The 25,255-nt window shown below is 45.4% G+C and overlaps 1 protein-coding gene across 1 annotated transcript in view; it reads right to left on the bottom strand.

Annotated features, from left to right (window-relative positions):
• Window positions 1–19,169: 19,169 nt before the first annotated feature.
• LOC144605571 (CD276 antigen homolog) overlaps window positions 19,170–25,255 on the bottom strand; it is a 51,189-nt gene continuing 45,103 nt past the window's right edge. The window contains exons 5-6 of the mRNA XM_078420986.1: window positions 24,503–24,619; window positions 19,170–19,236 (exon numbers count right to left, since the gene is read on the bottom strand). Of these exons, the coding sequence (XP_078277112.1) occupies window positions 19,170–19,236; window positions 24,503–24,619 (184 nt within the window). The remainder of the gene's footprint in view (window positions 19,237–24,502; window positions 24,620–25,255) is intronic.

The raw sequence follows: 25,255 nt of genomic DNA, 5'->3' as shown, positions 1-25,255 counted from the left end.
CCACAAGACTCAGCACTTCCTGACCCATGTGAGTGCAGAACCAAAATAAAAGCCACAGGGACCAACCCAGATCAGCCCCGAGATACGGCGAGAGAGGGAGGGGGTGTAGACAGAGAGTGAGTGACAGTGAGAAGAGGCAGAGAGAGGTGGAGAGAAGAGGGAAGTGGGTACAGAGAAGGAGAGGGGGCACAGAGGAAATGGGTCACAGAGAGAAGGACAACAAGGGAAGGGAGAGAAAAGGAAAGGGATCAGAGAAAGGAAGGAAAGGGGCAGAGAAAGAGGGTGGAGGACAGTGAGATTGAAGTGGGGTGAGGGAGAGATAAGTAAATGTAGGGCATAGAGAAAGAGGAGGGAGAGGAAGAGAAAATGTGTAGGAACAGAGGGGAGGAGCAGAGAGCAAGGGGGAGTAAGAGAAGTGCCAAAGAAAAAGAGGAGAGGGAGAGCGAAAGGGGAAAGGAGGGAGATAGAGCCACACTGAGGGAGATGGAAAGAGGGACAGAGTGGGAGTGAGGAGAGAAAGGAGGAAGCCAACAGAGGCAAATTAAGAGAAGTGACAAAAAACAGAGTGGGAGAGGAACAGAAAGATTGGAAAACAGGCAGATAGAGTGAGGGAAAGATGGATTTAGGGGGGAGGGGGGGAATGGAGGGAAACTAAAGGCACAAGGTCAGATCGTGACAGAGTGAAAGAGAGTGATGGGAGGGAGAAAGAGACAGGAAGTAGCAGTAAGGGAAAGAGGGAAAGGAGAGGGGAGCAAAGAGAGGGGGCGAGAAAGGAAAAGGAGCACATTGGCTGAGGAAAGTGGGATAGAGCGAGAGAAAGCAATGAGTAAAACAGGACGTGAAGGTGTATTAAGATGAAGTGGGCTAGAGGATGAGAAGGAGACAGTGATGGAAAGAGAGAGACAGGGAACAAAAGCAAACAGACAAAGAAAGAGGGAAAGAGAAATATGCAGATAACGAGAGACAGGGAAAGCAAAAGAAGGTGTTGATAAACTCCTAAGACCACAGTGGCATTGCTGGTAGAGCTGCTGCCTCACAGCGCCAGAGATCTGGGTTTCATCCTGACCTCGGGTGCTGACTGTGTTGAATTTGCCACCTTCTCCCTGTGACCGAATGGGTTCCTTTAGGGTGCTCCTGTTTCTTCCTACATCCCAAAGACTTAGTTAATTGGTCTCTGTAAATTTCCCCCAGTTTATAGGGAGTGGATGAGAAAGTGGGATAGCATAGAACTAACGTGAACTATTGATCGATGGTTGGCATGTACTCAGTGGGCCAAAGGGCCTGTTTCCATGTTGTATCTCTAAATTAAACTATACAAAATTTTGTGCTTTTAATCAAGAAGGGCTGCAGAGTAAAACCCAGGAGTGCTTGGGTTTTCTCTCACATCCAGAGAGGTACGGGTTTGTAGGTTATTCGGAACCTGAGGGGCAACGTTTTCACACAGAGGGTGATATGTACATGGAACAAGCTGCCCGAGGAAATGGTTGAGGCAGGCATAATAATATTTTGAAAAACATAGATAGAAAATATTTTAGAGGAATATGGATATGGATCAAATGCTGGAAAATGGGACTAGCTTAGATGAGCACTTGGCCAGCATGGAAGAGTTGGGCCAAAGGGCTTGTTTGCATGCTCTATGACTACTTATCTTTAACACCATGAGTGTCAAATATACTATCTATCTCTACCAATCTAACTTGCATGCCAGGAGTTGATGGAAGTGGTTGTGAGAGAGGGGATGCATTGGATGTCATCCACCAAGATTCTGTGGGTGCTGGAAATGTTTATGTGGATTGGAGAAAAGAAAGTGTTCATTTATTTTTCCACTGTGGTCATAGGAGTTTATCAACACCTTCTTTTGCTTTCCCTGTCTCTCGAAAAGAGCAGCCCAGTAAACCACTGACCAGTTAACTTGACATCATAGTAGGAAGGAAATTGCTAAATTCTATTATTAACAAACTTGTAACAGTACCCTTGGAAAGTAATAAAATAATTAAGAAGTAGAAACGACGAACTGCAGACAATGATGCAAAGTGCTGAAGTAACTCAGCTAGTCAGGCAGCATTGCAGGAGAACATGGATAGGAGACGTTTTGGGTCGAGACCCTTCTACAGACTCTTGACATTTCAAGTCGCCCCGGTGGCGCAGTCGTAGAGTTGCTGCCTTACAGCCCCAGAGATTCGGGTTAGAGATACCGCGAATTCAGTGTTGTATCTCTAAACTAAACTAAACTAAAAGTTGAGACCCTTCTTCAGACGCAATTATTAAGTAGTCATAGAGTCATAGAGTCCTACAGCACAGAAAGAGGCCCTTTGGCCCATCGTGTCTGCGCCGCCCGTTACCAAACACAGTCTAATTTTAATCCCATTTTCCCACATTTGGACCGTAGCCCTGAATGTTGTAGCATTTCAAGTGCCCATCCAAATGCCTCTTAAACGTTGTGAGTGTTCCCGCCTCCACCACCACCCCAGGCAGTGAGTTCCAGACTCCAACCACCCTCTGGGTGAAAAAGTTCTTTCTCACATCCCCCCCGAAACCTCCCTCCCCTTACCCTGTATCTATGTCCCCTCGTTGTTGAACCTTCCACCAGTGGAAGAAGTACCCCGCCATCTACCTTATCTATGCCCCTCATGATCTTGTACACCTCGATCATGTCCCCTCTCAGCCTTCTCTGCTCCAGGGAAAACAACCCCAGTCTGCTCAGTCTCTCCTCATAGCCGAGGCCCTTCATCCCTGGCAGCATCCTGGTGAATCTCCTCTGCACCCTCTCCAAAGCTATCACATCCTTTCTATAATGTGGTGACCAGAACTGTACACAATACTCCAGCTGCGGCCTCACCAGTGTTCTGTACAATTCCATCATTACCCCCCTACTTTTATATTCGATGCCCCGGCTAATGAAGGCCAGTAACCCATATGCCTTTTTGACCACCCTGTCCACCTGTCCTGCTGCCTTCAAGGACTTGTGTATCTGTACTCCAAGGTCCCTCTGTACCCCTGTCTTCCCTAGGGTCCTTCCATTCATGGTGTACTCCCTCTCCAAGATATTTCTGCCAAAGTGCATCACCTCGCACTTTTCAGGATTAAATTCCATCTGCCACTGCTCCGCCCATCTGACCATCTCATCTATATCTTCCTGCAGCTTGCAGATCCCTTCCTCGCTATTCATCACCCCCGCTAACTTTGTGTCATCTGCAAACTTGCTGATCATGCCCTGTACGTTGACATCCAGATCATTAATGTAGATTACAAACAGTAAGGGACCCAACACCGATCCCTGCGGCACCCCACTGGACACCAGTCACAGAAGCAACCTTCTACCATCACCCTCTGCCTTCTGTCACTAAGCCAGTTTTTTATCCATTTTGCCAAGGTGCCCTGGATCCCATGGGCTCTTACCTTCTTGACTAGTCTCCTGTGTGGGACCTTGTCAAAAGCCTTACTGAAATCCATGTATACCACATCCACTGCACTACCCCCATCTACCTCCTTGGTCACCCCTTCAAAAAATTCAATCAGGTTAGTCAGACACGACCTTCCATTAACAAAGCCATGTTGACTATCCTTAATTAACCCTCGATCCTCCAAGTGAAGACTGATTCTGTCCCTCAGAATCTTTTCTAGCAGCTTCCCCACCACCGATGTCAAACTCACCGGCCTGTAGTTCCCAGGTTTATCCCTACTGCCCTTTTTAAATAATGGCACCACATTAGCTATCCTCCAGTCCTCCGGTACATCCCCTGTTGCAAGAGAGGCTCTGAAAATTTGTGCCAGGGCCCCCGCAATCTCCTCCCTTGCCTCTTTCAGCATCCTAGGATACATCTCGTCAGGGCTCGGAGACTTATCCACTTTTAAGCCTGCCAGAGCCTCCAGCACCGCCTCCCTGTCAATAGCAATATGTTCAAGAACATCACAACCCTCCTGCTCCATTTCTAAGTCCGCATCGCCCTCCTCCCTCGTAAAAACAGATGCAAAAAAATCATTTAAAACATCTCCTACATCCTCTGGCTCCACACACAGCTTTCCACTATGGTCCCTGATGGGCCCCACTCTTTCCCTCGTTATCCTCTTACCCTTGATATACTTATAGAACACTTTGGGATTTTCTTTTATTTTGCCCGCTAGTGCTATCTCATGGCCCCTTTTTGCTCTCCTAATTTCTTTTTTAAGAACCGCCCTACACCTTCTGTATTCCTCTAATGGTTGTGCCTTAAGTACTTTATGCCTTCCAAAAGCCCCCCTTTTTTTTCGAATCAATCCTACTATATCGTTCGACATCCAAGGTTCTTTGTTTGTCCCACCCTTAAACTTTAGGGGAACATGCTTCCTCTGTACTTTTTCAATTATTCCTTTGAATAACTCCCACTGTTCTGATGCGGTCCTCCGCACGAGAAGCTGATCCCAGTCCACCAGGGCCAACTTCTGCCTTATCAGATTAAAATCGGCCTTGCCCCAATTTAGAAATTTTCCCTCTGGTCCCTCTTTATCCTTTTCCATTACCACCTTAAATATCACTGAATTGTGATCACTGTCACCAAAGTGCTCTGCTACTGACACTTCAGCCACCTTTTCAGGCCTCATTTCCCAAGATTAAGTCCAATACCGCCCCCTCCCTTGTTGGACTTTCAACATATTGGCTCAAAAAGCCCTCCTGGATGACCCTTAGGAACTCTGCACCCTCTAGGCCCTTGACCCTTTGGCTATCCCAATCAATATTCGGGAAGTTGAAATCCCCTACTATTACTACCCTGTTGTTTTCACACACCCCCGAGATTTGCCTACAAATATGTTCTTCTATTTCCCTCTGACTGTTTGGGGGTCGGTAGTATACACCCAGTAAGGTGCATGCCCCTTTTCTATTTCTCAATTCCACCCAAATAGCCTCATTTGAGGAACCCGCTAATATGTCATCCCTTCTTACAGCAGAAATAGATTCTTTGATTAATACTGCAACACCCCCTCCCCTTTTTCCCTGCTCTCTGTCTCTCCTGAAGATTCTATATCCTGGAATATTGAGCTGCCAGTCCTGCCCTTCCTTCAACCATGTTTCCGTAATGGCAACAATGTCGTACTCCCATGTGTTCAGTAACACCTTCAATTCATCCCCCTTGCTTCCAATACTCCTTGCATTAAAATAACTGCCGTTCAGACTTGCCCTACCCCATTGTGCTGCGGCATTCTTGTTCTGCCTCCCAATCTGACCAGTTTTTCCTCTATATTTACCTTCTCCTCACCCCCTATACTAGCTCCATGCTGTATCCCAACCCCCTGCCAAATTAGTTTAAACCCTCCCCAACAGTGCTAGTAAACCTCCCCGCCAGGATATTGGTCCCCCTCTGGTTAAGGTGGAGACCATCCGGCCTATACCATTCCCACCTTTCCCAGAAACAGGCCCAATTATCCAGAAGAACGAATACCTCCCCCCTGCTCCAACTCCTGAGCCACGCATTAAGCTGCTCTATCCTCCTATTTCTATACTCACTAGCTCATGGCACAGGGAGTAATCCAGAGATTACAACCTTAGAGGTCCTGCACTTCAATCCTCTACCTAGCTCCCTAAATTCTTGTTTCAGGACCTCATCCCTCGTTTTACCAATGTCGTTGGTTCCAATGTGTACAATGACCTCTAACTGGTTCCCCTCCCCCTTCAGGATGCCCTGCAGCCGTTCCCTGACCCTGGCACCAGGGAGGCAACAGACCATCCGGGTTTCCCGACTGTGTCCACAGAATCGCCTATCTGACCCCCTCACTATAGCGTCCCCTATCACTATCGCTCTCCTCTTCCTTTCCCTACCCTTCTGAGCAACAGGGCCGGACTCCGTGCCAGAGGCCCGGGCGACGTCGCTGCCCCTAGGTAGCCTGTACTCCCCAACAGTACCTAAACAGGAGTATTTATTGCCAAGGGGTACATCCACTAGGGTACTCTCTAGTCCCTGCCTCTGCTCCTTGCCCTCCCCCTAACCGTGACCCACTTGTCTACCTCCCGTGGTCTTGGAGTGACCACCTCTCTATAACTCCTCTCTATAACCTCCTCACTCTCCCTGACCAGACGGAGGTCATCAATCTGCCGCTCCAGGTTCCTAATATGGTCCCTTAGGAGCCCCATCTCGTCGCACCTGGCGCAGATGTGGATGTCTGGAAGACTATCAGACTCCCAGATTCCCCACATCCGACACCCAGAACAATAAACTGCCCTAACACTCATACTCCCCCTTAACTGGGAACGTTGCAGAGTGGTCTGCTCCAACTGCTGCAACCGCTCCTGGGCCTCTGTAAGAACAAAGCCCCGTGTTGACATTGATTTATTTATAAAGATACCGAAGGTGGCCTTTCAGCCACTGTGTAATTTCATATCTCCTCCTGGCCTTGTGACAATCTCATGAGCTCCAGTTATTAAAGATGTGATAGCATCACATTTGGAAAGTGGTGAAATCATCGGACAAAGTCAGCATGGATTTATGAAAGGCAAATCATGCCTGACGAATCTTATAGAATTTTTCGAGGATGTAACTAGTAGAGTGGATAAGGGAGAACCAGTCGATGTGTTATATCTGGACTTTCAGAAGGCCTTCGACAAGGTCTCACATAGGAGATTGGGGTACAAACTTAAAGCACACGGTATTGGGGGTTCAGTGTTGAGGTGGATAGAGAATTGGTTGGCGGACAGGAAGCAAAGAGTAGGAATAAACGGGTCCTTTTCGGAATGGCAGGCAGTGACTAGTGGGGTACCGCAAGGCTCAGTGCTGGGACCCCAGTTATTTACAATATATATTAATGATTTGGACGAGGGAATTGAATGCAATATCTCTAAGTTTGTGGATGACACGAAGCTGGGTGGCAGTGTTAGCTGCGAGGAGGATGCTAGGAAGCTGCAGAGTGACTTGGATAGATTAGGAAAGTGGGCAAATGCATGGCAGATGCAATATAATGTGGATAAATGTGAGGTTATCCACTTTGGCGGCAAGAACAGGAAAGCAGAGTATTACCTGAATGGTGGCCAATTAGGAAAAGGGGAGATGCAACGTGACCTGGGTGTCATGGTGCACCAGTCATTGAAAGCAAGCATGCAGGTGCAGCAGGCAGTGAAGAAAGCGAGTGGTATGTTAGCATTCATAGCAAGAGGATTTGAGTTTAGGAGCAGGGAGGTTCTGCTGCAGTTGTACAGGGCCTTGGTGAGACCGCACCTGGAGTATTGTGTACAGTTTTGGTCTCCTAATCTGAGGAAAGACATTCTAGCCTTAGAGGACTTTCATATGAAGAAAGACTGGATAGACTAGGCTTGTACTCGCTGGAATTTAGAAGACTGAGGGGGGATCTTATTGAAACATATAAAATTCTTAAGGGGTTGGAGAGGCTAGATGCGGGAAGATTGTTCCCGATGTTGGGGAAGTCCAGAACCAGGGGTCACAGCTTAAGGATAAGGGGGAAGTCTTTTAGGACCGAGATGAGAAAACATTTCTTCACACAGAGAGTGGTGAGTCTGTGGAATTCTCTGCCACAGAAGGTAGTTGAGGCCAGTTCATTGGCTATATTTTAGAGGGAGTTAGATGTGGCCCTTGTGGCTAAAGGGATCAGGGGGTATGGAGAGAAGGCAGGTACAGGTTACTGAGCTGGATGATCAGCCATGATCATATTGAATGGCGGTGCAGGCTCGAAGGGCCGAATGGCTTACTCCTGCACCTATTTTCTATGTTTCTATGTTTCTATGTAACACCCCCTACCGATTCCTACTCATCTACACACCTGGGACAATTTACAGCGGGCAATTTATTCTCCCCTCTGCACACTTTGGAATGTAGAATGAAAATGGAGCACTCCAGGGAAACCCATGCGGTCACGAGGAGACCATGCAAACTTCACACAGACAGCTTCTGAGGTTGGGATTGAACCTGGGTTTCTGGAGACCTGAGGCCTGTAGCTTTTCTCGCCGCTCCACTGGGTCCAGGCAAGTGACATGTGTGATAAATCTTTGAGTTTGTAACCAACATAGATAAAGACAAAGTGTGATGTTTCTCAGAGCCCTTTGACAAGGAGCTTGCTGTGTGTTTGTAGATTGGTTAATAGGCAGTAGGAATAAAAGGGTCATTTTTGAGGTCCGAGGCTTTGATTAGAGAGATGCCACCGGGATTGGTGCTGTGGCCCAACTATTCACTGCTGACATCAACAATCAGCAAGGGTGGCACAGTGGTAGAGTTGCTGCCTTACAGCGCCAGAGACCCGGGTTTGATCCTGACTATGGGTGCTTGTCTGTACGGAGTTTATAAGTTCTCCATGTGACCTGCATCCTCCCACACTCCAGTTTCCTCCCACAATCCAAAGTTGTACATGTTTGTAGACTAATTGACTTGGTATAATTGTAAATTGTCCCTAATGTGTATAATAGTGTTAGTGTGCGTGGACTGCAAGTCGGCACGGACCCGGTGAGCCGAAGGGCCTGTTTCCACGCAGTATCTCTAAACTAAACTAAATTAAACTAAGGAGATAGTGTAACATATCCAGGTTATTGAAGTTAATGGCAGTTAAGGCTGTGGGGAGCATATAGCAGGGCCTCAAGGGGTGAAGGACAAGGCAGATGGAATATAAGGTGAGAGAAAAATGTAAGGAATGCTGCAGTATGGGCGAGGCAACATTGAGGGTGTGCTGCACCCACAGAAGATATTAGAGGGAGCACCAGACTGGAGTAGGTGACCGTACTGAGGGGATGCTGCTGTGGAGGGGTGTGGAGCCGAGGGAGTGTGTACTGTGTGGGGGAGTCGCACTGAGAGGGTGCAACACTGTAGGAAGGGCAGCGCTGAGGGAGTACTGCACTATCAAGAGGGCAGTACTGAGTGTGCACCACTGTGCAAATAATCTGCTGAGAGACTCCCGCACCGTGGGATGGGGAAAGAGAACTACCAGGATTACCCCAGGAAAACAAGAGATTTCAACATGCTGACTCTACTCGACTTTCCCACAATGATTCAACGGCTTGTGATTATCTAGAGACACACTAAGCCGGAACTTTCACTCTGAATGTACACTTCCAGAAATTCTGTGAGTCAACGGTTCCCAGAAAACGAACCCTTGCAATAAATTAAACAATAATTTACCCAAAGGCACAGTAATTTCTGGACACTGATCGACAACACAGCATTCCAACTCCACACCCTATACTGTAAATCCCTCCAGTCCACAACCCCTCCAATTCCCATACCTATTATTTCTGCAACTGCTCCAGCCCATAAATCCCTTCGTATTTCTGTAATCTTTCCAGCCCTGCACATCGCCACTGTAACCCCTTTCAGCCCCTACATCACAATGGCACCACCTGGTTCAAAAGGCAGTTTTGCTGGTACTCTGCATTGTGTATAAAGCAGTTCTAATGAAACTCAGTGTGTGAGGGGCACTTCCAATGGCACTCTGGACTGTGGGAATAGCAGTTCAAATCAGTTCAGAAATTCGGCACTGTTGGTGGGCAGCTGATGGGACTACACTCTATGAGGGGCAGTTCTGATGGAACGCTGTACTGTGTGAAAGGCAGTTTTGAGTCAATGCTGTATTGTCTGAGATTCTCATCCTCAACAGACTTCTGTCCTTAGACAGGTGTGAAGGAGTCTGTGCTAGTTCCCACTCATGGTGTCAGGCCAATAATCTTTCTCTCAATGTCAGCAAGACAAAGAAGCTAGTTATTGATTTCAGTGTGGTGGAGTACAGGCCGCAATCAGCTTCATAGATGCCAAAGTGGAAATGGCTGAGAGTTTCAAGTTCTTTCGCATTAATATCACCAATATTTTGTAGTAGTCCAATCATATTGCTGCCACATCCAAGAAGGTACACCAATGCATTGACTTCTTTAGGAGACTTAGGAAATTAGGCATGTTTTAATGACTCTTACCAACTTCTTGAGATGTACCATATAAAACATACAGCTTGCATCACAGCTTGATTTGGAAACAGTTCTGCCCGACAATAAGAATTTGCAGAGAGTTGTAGATGTAGCCTAGTCCATCAAACAGACCAAACTTCCCACCATTGATCCATCTACAATTCATGCTGCCTTGGAAAAGCAGCCAACATAATCAAAGACTTGTCCCGCACCGGTTATTCCTTCTTCTCCCTGCTCCCATCTGGTAGAAGATGTAGAAGCTTGAAAGCACACCCCACCATGCCAGGAACAACTCCTTCTCTTCTGTTATCTGGTTTCTGAACTATCCTTCCATAAGCCAGAGTAGTGTCCGATTCACCTTTACCCTTTTGCAGACATTGGTCTTTGTTTATGGAACTGATGCATGACAATGTTGAGAACTATCTTCTGCATTCCGTATCTCCCCCGTTGCTCTATTGTAGTATAGTTTGACTTGATTGCATTTATGTGGAGTATTGTCTGATTTGACTGGAGAGCAAACAAAGCAAAGCTTTTCACAGTACCTTGCAGCACATGACAATAACAAACCTGTGGTGCTCTGCTCAGTCTCCTGGAGTAACGTGAACAGGAGGGAAGCACCTGGCAGCGCCAAAATATGGTGGTTGTGCAAAAGAAAATCTCACTGTGCTGAGCGTACGTGACAATAAAGAACCATTGAAGGAGTTACAATGTGGGACAGCACTATTTGAAGTGCTAAGCTGCGGTCTCACAAGCTTTGCATATATCCTCCCAGCAAACCCTCCCTGCATTTTAACTGTGCTAAATGTAGCATTGAGTTGGTTCCAGAAATTCTGTGACAGAGGTTCCCAGAAAATGAACCCTTGCAATCCATTCAATAATCTATATACTAAAACTCTTGTTTGTTTCTTTATTTGTTCCTGAACTACAGCCAAAACGGTACACGATAGCTCAACAATTTTGGGCCCACCCTACTCACCGTCGTCCCTTTGGTGCTAATAGAAGAAGTTTCATTGAAATCGGTGTTATATTTTTAGTTATTCACATTTTAAAAGAGGGAGGGAGGGGTTGGAGGGAGGTGGGGGGGGGAGGAGGGAGGATAAAGGGGATTGAGGGGGATCGAGTGGGGGGGAGAGGGAGAGGAGGGAGAAGGAGGGAGGGGGGAGAGGGGGCAGAGGGGAGGGGGAGGGAAGATGGGAAAGGGGAGAGGGGGGAGGGGGAGGAGAGGGTGCTGCACCAATGCAGGAGAGGTTTTGGACTTGGTCCAGTAATTTACTCAGTCACAGCAACATCTCGATGGTGATCAACAACATAGCACTCCAACTCCAACCCCTTTTCCCTAAACCCCTCCAGTTCATAGCCACCTCCAATCTTTTTAAGCTTCGCACCCCTGGAGTTACTCCATCCTACTGCCTTTAATGACCTGTGCACGCATGCTCCCAGTTGCCTCTGCCCCTCCACACAACTCAATCCCCCGCTGTGAGATGTTTATCCCTGTCATGCTGCAGCTTGTTGCCAATCTCACACTGTATCAGTGATAATTGGCAAGCTGTTGCCTTGCAACCTCCACCAAGCTCCGTGCACCACTCACGCACTGTCTAAGTCTGAAGAAATGTTACACAGGTGTGAGATGTGTTCATTAGAGCTCAAGAGCTTAACAAGGTACAACCAAAGATTAGCAGCCAACAGGTAAGGCAGTTCAAAAAAAACATTCCTCAGCTCGCCCGCAGAGCCATCTCACATGACATACCCCAGTTTACCAAAATGTTTTATTTCAGCAGATCACTTCAAAATGACAAAACCACAAAGTTGACACTTGATTGAATCTCCTCACACAGCCCGAGATGCAGTAATTCCCAGCATGAACAATACAGACGCACAAAATCCTACACTCCACCAATCAAAAACAGCACAAATATTTAATCCCCTCACGCAGCCCAAAGACACTATCCGCCCTCAACGACATTCCATACCCATTGGACCCCCTTTTGCAGCCCAGGGGCACTCTCCACTTCCACTGATTCTCCCCACAGTCACCAGACACCCTCCCCTATCATAAACACACCCTGCCCACTGAATTGCCTCCTATAATCTTGGACATTCTCCCTTACAATAGACCCTCCCCATCCATTCACTCTTCCACAGCCACATACATTCTTTGTTCCTGTTAAACACAATTAAACTCAAGTAATAAACCCCCTGCAGTTTCCACGCTTTCTCCCTGATTCAGTCCGTCCCCACTTATATCTGTGATGCTTTGGACCATAGAAACATAGAAACAGAAAATAGGTGCAGGAGTAGGCCATTCGGCCCTTCGAGCCAGCACCACCATTCAATATGATCATGGCTGATTATCCAAAATCAGTACTCCGTTCCGGCTTTTCCCCCAGATCCCTTGATTCCCTTAGCCCTAAGAGCTAAATCTAACTCAAAAACTCTCAAGACCTTTCTTCAGACTAGTTAGGGAAAAAGGAAATGAGAGATATAGACAATGACGTAGAGAGATAAAGAACAATGAATGATAGAGCTTGTTTCATGTCCTTTCATAATGTCCCTTGTGCACCCAATGGCCAAGTAAAGATGTAGTTACTAATGTGAACCACAAATCTACAACCAATTTCCATGCTCGCATAAACACAAACATGATAAATTCCAGATAATGTTAATTAAGGAATAATGGCTGTAGGTATACTGCTCTGTTTTGAAGACTCACAGGGGCCAATTCTAAACAGCTTTGACAGCAAACCAAGAGGTTGATGATATCAACCTTGATTGTGTATAATTTTTCTCATCAAAACACGTTCCTGTCATTCTTTTAAGGCATTCAAAATATAAATATGATTAATTCTTCAAAATCCATTGCCTCATTTTCCATAATGAAAACACAAAAAGAGTATAAAGTAACCAAGTGGGGCCAAAACTCCTTCACACTCCATCCCATTACTGCATCAACACACTCAACTTTCTGGGTGCAAAAACGCAATTTAGTAAATCTAACGCCTCAAGAATCGAATGGTAGTAAAACCAAATTAATATGATCACTGGAATGCTATGATCTTTATTGTGATGGGTAGACATAGTGTCAAGTTAAATTTTTACAAACAAGACAGCCAATAATTTATCTGAAATTAAAGGCTAATTCCTATTTTCATTGGATGAAATACAAATTTAGTTTGGGGATATAAATGCGGTCCTGGTATGTAGATACCAGACTTCTGTCGGAACAACAACAAAAAATAATCGTTGCTCTGGGAAGGGATATTTGTTTCACTTCCTCATCAGCTTCGGCTGGTGTCAGACGGGAGATGGTAGTGGATTTCCGTCAGATTTGTGCTCCAATGTGTAAGAAGGAACTGCAGATGCTGGGTTGAACCAAAGATAGACACAAAATGCTGGAGCAACTCAGCAGGACAGGCAGCATCTCTGGAGAGAAGGAATGCGTGACGTCTCAAGTCAAGAGCCAAGGGTCTCAATTCTGTGATCTCTCAAAAAAATTATCTACAGCCTCTTTAAACACCTCCAGTGTTCCTGCCTTCATAACATTGGAGGTAGAGATTCAGTACCTTTTGAGGAAATTGCAGCATATTTTAGTTCTAAATGACCACCTCCCTTGTCTAAAAATTATGCCTCTCATTCATGACTCTCCCATTGTGGAATCATCTTAATATGTGTAGATGACCCCTTCTTCAGACTCCCACATTTTGGGTCGAGACCCCTTCTTCAGACTGCCACGTTTTGGATCGAGAGCCTTCTTCAGACTGAAGAAGGGTCTCGACCCGAAACATCACCCACTCCTTCTCTCCAGAGACACTGCTCATCCCACTGAGCCACTCCAGCTCTCTGAGTTCATCTTTGTGCTTCAATCATTGACTGACATTGATCTGGCTATTATACGAAGAAATGTATGTGGAAATCAGCTACAAAAGGTTTCCTCCCACACTCCAAAGACGTACAGGTATGTAGGTTAATTGGCTGGGTAAAGGTAAAAATTGTCCCTAGTGGGTGTAGGATAGTGTTAATGTGCGGGGATCGCTGGGCGGCACGGACTTGGTGGGCTGAAAAGGCCTGTTTCCGGCTGTATATATATGATGATGATGATGATGAAAAGTCAATTATGTACAGAGACACTGTATACCTTTCAAAATACTTTCACAGTAGGTAAACAGCTAGAGACAAAACATAAGAACATACAGACTGCTGCAGTCTACTAATCAGTTCAGTAGGGGTGCAAGGACACAGTTCCACCCAGACATCGTGGAGATATATTGCTCAGTTATTGCAATACATAAATGGAATTTTAAATATTAGATAATTCCATATTTGAGGAGTATATTTGTATTACATTGGCTTAGTGTTTATCATGGACTCACACCATATGGATTAATAAATCCCCAAGTGCATGCAAGTCAAATACTCAGCATGTCTGATTATTTAACATTTGAAAATGCAAAAATATATTTTAAAAATAGATTAAATACAAATAAACGGAGGATACGGTGCAGATAAATTGTGTCAACAGACATATTATATAACTGCAAAAATGCACCTTTCTAATCCCCTTCCTCTGGATGACATCTGTACTGAATCAGTAAATTATACCCAACCCTCCACTATAAGGGTGATCCCAAAGTCAATGCATTAGCAGAAGCTTTGCAAATTTACAGCAAGAGTGAACAATGATTTATCTCAATAGATTTTCAATCTAGTGACTTCTAGCACCAGAAAACTATGAAACAAAACATTTACAAGAAAATAAACGAGAACTCAATTTTTTTTAAAAACTTAGAGCACAAGAAATTCAAGATGCAGCCACAAGATAGGTAAACATACATAGAGAAACAAGATTTATACAATTATTTCTTTTTGTAGCCTTCACCACTCGGAGAGGTTCTAATTACCTGGTCCTGACAAGCGCATCCTTACCAGAGACATACAATCCTCCACATCCATCCACATCAGGAGATTCATAGAGTCCTCTACTTCTTCCTTGAACAGAGGTCCAACCAGTTTTCTTCACCAACGCACTCATTCACTGGACATCCTTACACTGAACAAGTCCACTCATGTTCTTCAGATCAAGAGTGCTGCTTTGGACCCTTGCCTGGGCCCAAACCACACCTGTCTTTTTATGGGATATGTGGAATGGTCTTTGTTTCAGTCCTACTCAGGCCCAATCCCCTAACTCTATTTTCCAGTACATCAACATTGGTGCTGCTTCCTGCACTCACATTAAACTGAAACATTTCATGCCTTTTGCTGCCAGTTTCCACCTGCTCTCACCTGCGCATGGCCTACCTCTGATTTTCAGACTGTGGAAAAGACCTAACTCAAAGCGTCATCTGTCCATTTCCTTTCATAGATCCTGCTTGGCCTGCTGAATTCCACCAGAACATTTGTTTTTGCTGATCTATGGGTCTGTGGTTTCATGTATTGTTACATCAAGGACAAGTTACATAGGGCGGCACGGTGGTGCAGTGATATAGTTGTTGCCTTACAGTGCCAGAGACCTCGGGTTCGATCCTGACTACGGGTGCTGCAATGTAAGGAGTTTGTACGTTCTCCCCGTGACCTGCGTGGGTTTTCTCCGAGATCTTCGGTTTCCTCCCACACTCCAAAGACGTACAGGTATGTAGGTTAATTGGCTGGGTAAATGTTAAAAAAAAAATTGTCCCTAGTGGGTGTAGGATAGTGTTAATGTATGGGGATCGCTGGGCGGCACGGACTTGGTGGGCCGAAAAGGCCTGTTTCCGGCTGTATATATATGATATGATATGATATGATATACGGAGTTGGTACGTTCTCCCCGTGACTGCATGGGTTTGCCCCGGGTGCTCTGGTTTCCTCCCACACTCCAAAGACATACAGGTTTGTAGGTTAATTGGCTTCAGTAAAGATTGTATCGTCCCTCGTGTGTAGGATAATGCTAATGTACGGGGTTCGCTAGTCAACCTGGTCTCAGTGGAGTGGGCAGAAGGATCTGTTTCTGGGCTATAATCTCTTAACTAAACTAGACCAATACATCGATTTGGATAAAACATCTCTTCCTCCATCTGGGCATGTTGCAGCCTTCAGTACTATCAAATTCTTCTACTTTTGAGAGCCTTGTTTGTGTCAAAAATGGCCATTTCTACTGTAGGTTCTCCATTTATAACATTGACTCTGGTTTCTCTCTCCATTACTCCTGCTTGACATGCTGTGCATTTCCAGCATCTCTTTATAGTTTCATTTTGGACTGAATTGCAGTTCACAGCTTTTACACATCCTTTATTTTCTCTCTCTTTCTAACTGTACTTTTTAATCCTTCATCACAATAACCAAAAACACTGGGGACATCCGGGAAAACCTTGCTTCACCTATTAGAGGTCATTCCAAGTCTTATCCACCTCCAACCCGTATCTGTTTTTTGAATTTTCTCTCCGTTTTTCAACACCCTCAGCTATAAGGGGAAAAGGCAAGATTCCCGGCTGTGGGAATGGGGATGGGATCAATACTCCGTCTTTGATGGTTGCCATTGAGTATGTGCCAGCAGAGCGCAGGCAGTTGTAGTGGTCAATAAGCCCGGCAACTTCTGAGATGTTTTGCAGGTCTCTGCAGCTTCTGTTAGTTGGCTCCGTTTATTTTCGGAATAACTTTTACTTCCTCATTTCATTCTACCGCTTTTTCTGGGAAATGCTTGCAAATAAAGTGACATGGAATCATTGAAACTGTTTCCAGCTGAGAGAGCACGTTCTCAGATTGTGCAAGTAACTGAAACTCATCCGAACCTCAGGCACGCTCTGCCCATGTTGTCCCATTTTGCTAATCGAAAATAGGCATCCCACTTAAACAAATCAATCGTACAAATTTGAGGACTTCTTCCATCATAGGCCTCATCACAGTCCCTCTCATAGTCATTCCCTTCCAGTCCCTTCACTGCTCTCTCTGTAACACCACCGGTTCTATACCCCGATCTTTGAAATCCTCCTGGTGCCTGCACCTATCCCTATCTCTATCATCTCTCTAGTCCCTAATCCCTCCTTTTCTCTGTAATCCCTCCATCCCTTACATCCTTCTCTGTCTCTGAAACCTCTCCAGTCCCTCTAACGACTATCTCTGTAATCACATCCCGCCCCTAACACCTTCCACTTTCAGTAACCCCTCCAGACCCTATATGCTCCCTCAAAAATCCAATCCCTACACTGTAAAACCATTCCGGCCCAAAAACCCTTTTTATCTCCATAATCCCCTCCAACAACTCTTAAAGTTGGTTGGTCATGTGCATGGATAGGAAATGTTTAGAGGGATATGGACCAATTGCAGATAAATGAGCCTAACTTAGAAGGGGATTTTGGTCGATATCGGCCAGTGTCTGTTTATGTGCTGTATGACTCTATGATTCAACACCCTTCTTATTTATGTAACCATCTCCAGCCCCACCACCCATCCATTTTTCTACCCCTCCTGGCCCCGCTTCCACTCAAGCATCCAATCTCTACTCACCTCCTTATTTCTGTAAACCCCTCCAACCTCAATGCCCTTCTTTACCGTAATAAGCCCCTCGAACCCCTATTTTGGTAGTCTCTGATAGTTTCTACACTCTCCTATAACTAGTTATAAGCTAATCAGTGTACAGATTTCATCCCGAGAGAGAGAGGGAGCAATCAGTGTACAGATAATTCCCTAAGAGAGAGAAAGTCGGAGACACCAGTCAAGAGTACAGATATCCCTCCTGAGAGAGACGGATTGAAAGAAATGAGCCAGCACCGCCATTCAATATGATCATAGCTGATCCTGCTTTTTTCCCATATCCCTTGATTCCTTAGCCCCAAGGGCTAACTCTCTTGAAAACATCCAGTGAATTGGCCTCCACTGCCTTCTATGGCAGAGAATTCCACAGATTCATAACTCTCTGGGTGAAAAAGTTTTTCCTCATTTCAGTCCTGAATGGCCTACCCCTTATTCTTAAACTGTGGTCCCTGGTTCTGGACTCCCCCAACATCGGGAACATTTTTCCTGCATCTAACCTGTCCAATCTTTTAAGAATTTTGTATGTTTCTGTAAGATCCCCTCTCATCCTTCTAAATTCCAGTGAATACAAGCCCAGTCGACCCATTTTTTCATCATATGTCAGTCCCGCCATCCCAGGAATTAAACTGGTGAACCTACGCTGCACTCCCTCAGTAGCAATAATGTCCTTCCTCAAATTAGGAGACGGAAATTGCACACAATACTCCAGGTGCGATCTCACCTGGGCCCTGTAAAACTGCAGTAGGACCTCGTTGCTCCTAAACTCAAATCCTCTCGCAGCTTTCTTCACTGCCTGCTGTACATGCATGTTTACTTTCAGTGACTGATGTACAAGCACACCCAGGTCTCATTGCACCTCCCCTTTTCCTAATCTGACACCATCCAGATAATAATCTGCCTTCCTGTTCTTGCCACCAAAATAAATAACCTCACATTTATCCACATTATACTGCATCTGCCATGCCCTCACCCAACCTATCCAAATCACCCTGCAGCCTCATAGCATCCTCCTCACAAATCATACTGCCAGCCAGCTTTGAGTCATCCACAAACTTGGAGATGTTACATTTAATTCCTTTGTCTAAATCGTTAATATATATTGTAAATAACTGGGGTCCCAGCACTGAGCCTTGCGGCACCCCACTCGTCACTCCCTGCCATTCTGAAAAGGCCCCGTTAATTCCTAATCTTTGCTTCCTGTGTGGCAACCAGTTCTCTATCCCCCTGACATCAGTCTGAAAAAGGGTCTCGACCCGCAACGTCACCCATTCCTTCTCTGCAGAGATGCTGCCTGTCCCGCTGAGTTACTCCCGCATTTCATGTCTACCTTTGATGTAAACCAGCATCTGCAGTTCTTTCCTACACAGTTCTCTATCCATATCAATACCCTACCCCCAATACCATGTGCTCTAAATTTGCACACTAATCTCTTATCTGCTTTTTGAAAGTCAAAGGCTCACCACATTCACTGGCTCTCTCTTATCCATTCTACTTGTTACATCCTCAAAAAATCCATTAGTCAAGCATACATATAAAACACAATAGTAGTGCAGTCAAAAACAATACCCCCATGTCTCTGTAGTTCAGAGCTTATTTGGAGGCTGCAGTGTTTAATAGTCTGATGGTTGATCAAAAAAAGCTGCTTCTGAATCTGGACAGTACAGTTTTCAGGCTCCTCTACCTTCTTCATGATGGCAGGAGTGAAATGAGAGTGTGGCCAAGATGGTGTGGTCTCTGAGGATTGCTGCCTTTTTGAGCCAGTAACTCTTGTAGATATCTTCGATGGTGGGGAGGTCAGTAACTAGGTTGGAGTCAGTCTGGAGATATCCCCGAGAGGCTGGAGATACTGGCCAGTGGATGCACATCCCCTGAGAGAAAGAGCAACCGAGAACACCGATGCATGGATATCTCATGTGAGAAAGAGTTACTGAGAGACACAAGACAGGGAAAAGATAACTGAAGGAGGGGGAGGAGGGTCACTGGTGCCTGCACAGGTATCCTTGAGCAAGAGATACCTCCCAGAGAGAGGGGGAACTGAGAGACACCAGTCACTGTACAAAGATTCCTGAGTGAGCAATACATGGGGACACAGTCTATGTATTGGAGTGAGAGGGGTATTGGACCAAAGGGGTAACTTCTGTATGAAGTCAGGGAATGTGCCCCAGTTCTAACTGAATACTTCTCATTTGTATTGACCAAGAAGAAGGATGTTATAAATAATGGGTTCAGATAAGAAATACGTGGATAATCGAGCATTACAGTATTTAGGGGGAGGTGTTAGATGTCATGAATAAATACCCAATGCCGCATGAAGGAAGCAAGGGAAGAAATTCCAGACAGAGATATCATATCATATATCATCATATCATATATATACAGCCGGAAACAGGCCTTTTCGGCCCTCCAAGTCCGTGCCGCCCAGCGATCCCCGTACATTAACACTATCCTACACCCACTAGGGACAATTTTTACATTTACCCAGCCAATTAACCTACATACCTGTACGTCTTTGGAGTGTGCGAGGAAATTTTTGCATTTTTATTGGCCACTGTTTTCCTTCCAGGGGACTGAGTGATATCTTCCAATATTTAAGAAGGGCAGCGGGGATAAGTTAATGAAACATGTCAGCAGCAGGGAAATTATTAAGAAAATTCTAAGGGATAGGAGTGATGAACGGCTTGAAAGGCAAGGACTGGTCAGTAATAGTCAGCATAGAACATGGAACAGTACAGCACAGGAAAGGGTCCTTCGGACGGCAATGCTTGTGCCGATCATGATGCCTAGTTAAAATGTTCTCATTTGCCTGTACATGATCCATATCCCTCTATTACCTGCACTTCCATGTGTCTATCCAAAAACCTTCTAAATGGCACTGCTATATCTGCCTCCATCTCCACACCGGCAATGAGTTCCAGACCCCCACCACTCTCTGTGTAAAAAATATGCACCGCACTTCTCTATTAAACATCCCCCCCCTCACCTTATAGCTGCACCCTCTAGTGTTGGACGTTTCCTTCCTGGGGAAAATGGTTCTGAATATCTATCTTCTCTATGCCTCTCATAATTTTGTATACTTCAATCAAGTCTCCCCTCAACCTCTGACATTCCAGAGAATATAATCCAATTCTATCAACCTCACATCTTTCCTGCAATCAGGCGACCAGAAACATAGAAACATAGAAAATAGGTGCAGGAGGAGGCTATTCGGCCCTTTGAGCCAGCACCGCCATTCATTGTGATCATGGCTGATCATCCACAATCAGTAATCCGTGCCTGCCTTCTCCCCATATCCCTTGATTCCATTAGCCCTTAGAGCTCCATCTAATTCTCTCTTCAATCCATCCAGTGATTTGGGCTCCATTGCCCTCTGTGGCTGAGAATTCCACAAATTCATAACTCGCTGGGTGAAAAAGTTCCTTCTCACCTCAGTTTTAAATGGCCTCCCCTTTATTCTAAGACTGTGGCCCCTGGTTCTGGACTCCCCCAACATTGGGAACATTTTTCCTGCATCTAGCTTGTCCAGTCCTTTTATAATTTTATATGACTCTATAAGATCCCCTCTCGTCCTTCTAAACTCCAGTGAATAAAAGCCTAGTCTTTTCAATCTTTCCTCAAATGACAGTCCCGCCATCCCAGGAATCAATTTCGTGAACCTACGCTGCACTGCCTCAATTACGTCCTTTCTCAAATTAGGAGACCAAAACTGTACACAATACTCCAGATGTGTCTTACCAGGGCAACTGGTAATACTCCAGATGTGATCTTACAATGGCAGAAGAACCTCTTTGCTCTTCTCCTGAAATCCTCTCATTATGAAGGCCAAAATGCCATTAGCTTTCTTCACTGCCTGCAGGTACCTGCACGCCAACTTTCAGTAACTGGTGTATAAGGACACCCAGGTCTCGCTGCACTTCCCCCTTACCTAACCTGACACCATTGAGATAATAATCTGCCTCTTTGTTTTTGCCACCAAAGCAGATAACCTCACATTTATCTACATTATACTGCATCTGCCATGCATCTGCCCACTCACTCAACCTGTCCAGATCACTCTGCAACCTCCTAACATCCTCTTCACAGTTCACACTGCCACCCAGCTTTGTGTCATCTACAAACTTGCTAGTGTACTTCTAATTCCTTCATCCAAACCATTAATATGTATGGTAAATAGTTGCGGCCCCAACAACGAGCCTTGCGGTACTCCACTCGCCACTGCCTGCCATTCTGAAAATGACCCATTTACTCCTACTCTTTGCTTTCTGTCTGCCAACCAATTCTCTATCCATGTCAACACTCTACCCTCAATACCATGTGATCTAATTTTGCTCACCAATCTCCCGTGTGAGACCTTATCAAAGGCTTTCTGAAAGTCTAGATACACTACATCTACTGGCTCCCCTTCATCCATTTTACTTGTCACATCCTCAAAAAATTCCAGAAGATTATACAAGTATGATTTCCCTTTCATAAATCCATACTGTCTTGGACTTATCCTTTTACTGCTATCCAAATGCACCGTTAGTACCTCTTTAATAATTGACTCCAGCATCTTCCCCATCACCGATGTCAGGCTAACTGGCCTGTAATTCCCCGTTTTCTCTCTCGCTCCTTTCTTGAAAAGTGGGATAACATTAGCTATCCTCCAATCCACAGGAACTGATCCTGAATCTATTGAACATTGGAACTGCATGCAATATTCCAAATGTGGCTCCTAAAGTCCAATACAGCTGCAATATGACTTCCTGATCCTTATATGCAATGTCCCTTGCAATGAAGACAAGCATACCATATGCCTTCTTTACCACCCTATCTACTTGTGCAGTCACCTCTAGTGAGCTATGAACTTAATCCAAGATCTCTCTGCACATCAATCTGTTAAGGGGATTGCCATTAACTATACTCTCTCCTTACATTCAACCTCTCAAAGTGCAACACCTCATGCTTGCTCGGATTAGACTTCATTTGCTATTACTCTGCCCATTTCTGTAGCTGATCTATATACTGCTGTATCTTCTGACAGCCTTCCTCACTGTCTCCAACTCCTCCAATTTTGGTGTCGTCAGCAAACTTACTCACCACCCATCTACATTTACACCTCGGTAATTTATATATACGGTGCCCTCCATAATGCTTGGGATAAAGATGCATCGTTTATTTGCCTCTGTACTCCACAATTTGAGATTTGTAATAGAAAAAATCACATGTGGCTAAAGTGCACATTGTCAGATATTAATAAAGGCTATTTTTATACATTTTGGTTTCACCATGTAGAAATTATAGCACCACCACCCACATCCCTATCTACAGAGCTTGTTCCCTCCTCATCAGTAACAAGGGTATTGATATCCTGCAAACTGTGGTTTCCTACCCATTGCTGGACTTCACTCGACTTAGAAAGCTAATGGCATGTTGGCCTTTATGACAAGAGGAGTTGAGTATAGGAGCAAAGAGGTCCTTCAGCAGTTGCACAGGGCCCTAGTGAGACCGCACCTGGAGTACTGTATGCAGTTTTGGTCTCCAAATTTGAGGAAGGACATTCTTGTTATTGAGGGCGTGCTGCTTTAGGTTCACGAGGTTAATTCCCGGGATAGCGGGACTATCATATGATGGAAGAATGGAGCGACTGGGCTTGTATTCACTGGAATACACTAGGTTCACTAGGTTGATTCCCGGAATGGCGGGACTGTCGTATGTTGAAGGACTGGAGTGACTAGGCTTGTATACGCTGGAATTTAGAAGGATGAGAGGGGATTTTATTGAAACATAAGATTATGAAGGGATTGGACACGTCAGAGGCAGGAAACATGTTCCCGATGTTGGGTAAGTCCAGAACCAGGGCCCACAGTTTAAGAATAAGGGGTAGGCCATTTAGAACAGAGATGAGGATTTTTTTTCTTCAGTCAGAGAGTTGTAAATCTGTGCAATTCTCTGCCTCAGAAGGCAGTGGAGGCCAATTCTCTGGATGCTTTCAAGAGAGAGCTAAATAGAGCTCTTAAAGATAGCAGAGTCAAGGGATATGGGAAGGCAGGAACGGGGTACTGATTGTGAATGATCAGCCATGATCACATTGAATGGCGGTGCTTGCTCAAAGGGCCGAATGGCCTACTCCTGCACCTATTGTCTATTGTCTATTTTCTATTGACTGACTTGACTGATTTCTGAAGAAGTACTGCTCAATGCGATTTCCCTACACTCCCATCTTTCCCTGCTGTATTCTGAGGCCCTTTGCTGTTGTTAGTTTCTACCATCCACAAGAACAGACATGGAGCTTCTTTCCCTCTACCACTGAGCCGCTGCCCTTCACTGACACGCTAATCCTTCTCATATTCTATTCCGTTCTGTGGTCTGTTGCCGGGTAATCCACCTGTGCGTCATCTTCCACCCCCGCTCTCACAGACTCTCGGGGTATCTTTCTTTTATTTGCGGTAGCTTTTTAGGGGTGCAGCGAGACTGTTTACAATCTACGCCACTGCTGCAAAGAGGTGCTAACCCATAACAGTTCCAGCAAGGTCTATTCCCTCCTGTCAGCTGTCTTTCCAAGCTGTCACATGGACAGCTAGTTGTCAGCTGCTCTGTCAGTTCCTGTCCAAGGAGCTGTGAGATGGTGGGATTAGCCCCGACAGGGAGGGGCTGTGAGCAACACACTCGGTGCAATAGAAGGGAGCATTGGGGAGGGGGAAATCACAGAAAGATTAAAAACAAGAAAGGACACATATTGTTTGTGGTAGAAGGGACCACATCCTACCTGACCGACCTCCTCCACAGGCACACTCCCACCTGCACCCTCCGCTCTGCTGCTGCCAATCTCCTATCCCCCCACATCCGGACCAAACTCAGATCCTGGGGGGACAGGGCTTTCTCCATCGCTGCTCCCACCCTATGGAACTCACTACCTCAAACCGTCAGAGACTCCTCCACACTCACCACATTCAAAACATCACTGAAGTCTCACCTATTCAGTACTGCCTTTAACCACTGAAGGTCACCCCACCCTCTGTCTCCTTTCTCTGTTCGTTTATTTATTTATCTATTTATTCACTTCCCTATGTTCTCTAAATCCCTGTAAAGCGTCTTTGAGTATATGAAAAGCGCTATATAAATGTAATGTATTATTATTATTATTATTATTATTACCTGGAAGGGAGACACTTGCGTCGTCTGCAGAATTTATATATGGCAAATGTGAGACATAAAAATACACAGATGGAGATTGTGATGGCTGCGATGATGTTCACACGATCCATGGAGACAAGAGAACAGGAAATGAAGGACAACTGAGACATCAACAGCAGTCAAGTTCCAGCACAGGGTTGACAGGGGCTGTGCTCCCACTGTGGTCACAGAGCCTGCAGGAATTCTCCCTTGCCTTTCTTTATGCTGGGAGGGAACCTTATACTTGTCTGTACCTCAATGCCTTCCCCATCATAGCCACGGACCTCAACAGGCTAGTTTGAAGGAATCACTTCCTAAGTACCATCAGCATGTGTCCTGCTGTACCAGAGGATCAAATATTCACAACCATTGCCAATCCACCATCAAAGATGGTGATCACTCCATTCCTCACCCTCACTTGGCACAGTCATAGAGTCACAAGCAGAGAGGGTGACTGAGAAACCTGCCGCCACATTGGCCTTCATCAGAGCATTGAATATAGAAGTTGAGAGGTCATGTTATTATTGTACAAGACATTGGTGAGGCTAGGTCGTTAAACTGGAAATCATAAGTTCATAAGTGATAGGAGCAGAATTAGGCCATTTGGCCGATCAGGTCCACTCCGCCATTCAATCATGGCTGATCTATCTCTCCAAACCCCATTCTCCTGCTTTCTCCCCGTACCCCTGACACCTGTACTAATCAAGAATCTATCTGTATCTGCCTTAAAATAAA

This window comes from Rhinoraja longicauda, chromosome 24 (assembly GCF_053455715.1).
Source record: "Rhinoraja longicauda isolate Sanriku21f chromosome 24, sRhiLon1.1, whole genome shotgun sequence".
In the NCBI taxonomy this organism is placed as follows: domain Eukaryota; kingdom Metazoa; phylum Chordata; class Chondrichthyes; order Rajiformes; family Arhynchobatidae; genus Rhinoraja; species Rhinoraja longicauda.
Note: the sequence above shows the minus strand (reverse complement) of the source record. Positions and strands in the feature narration are given on the sequence as shown.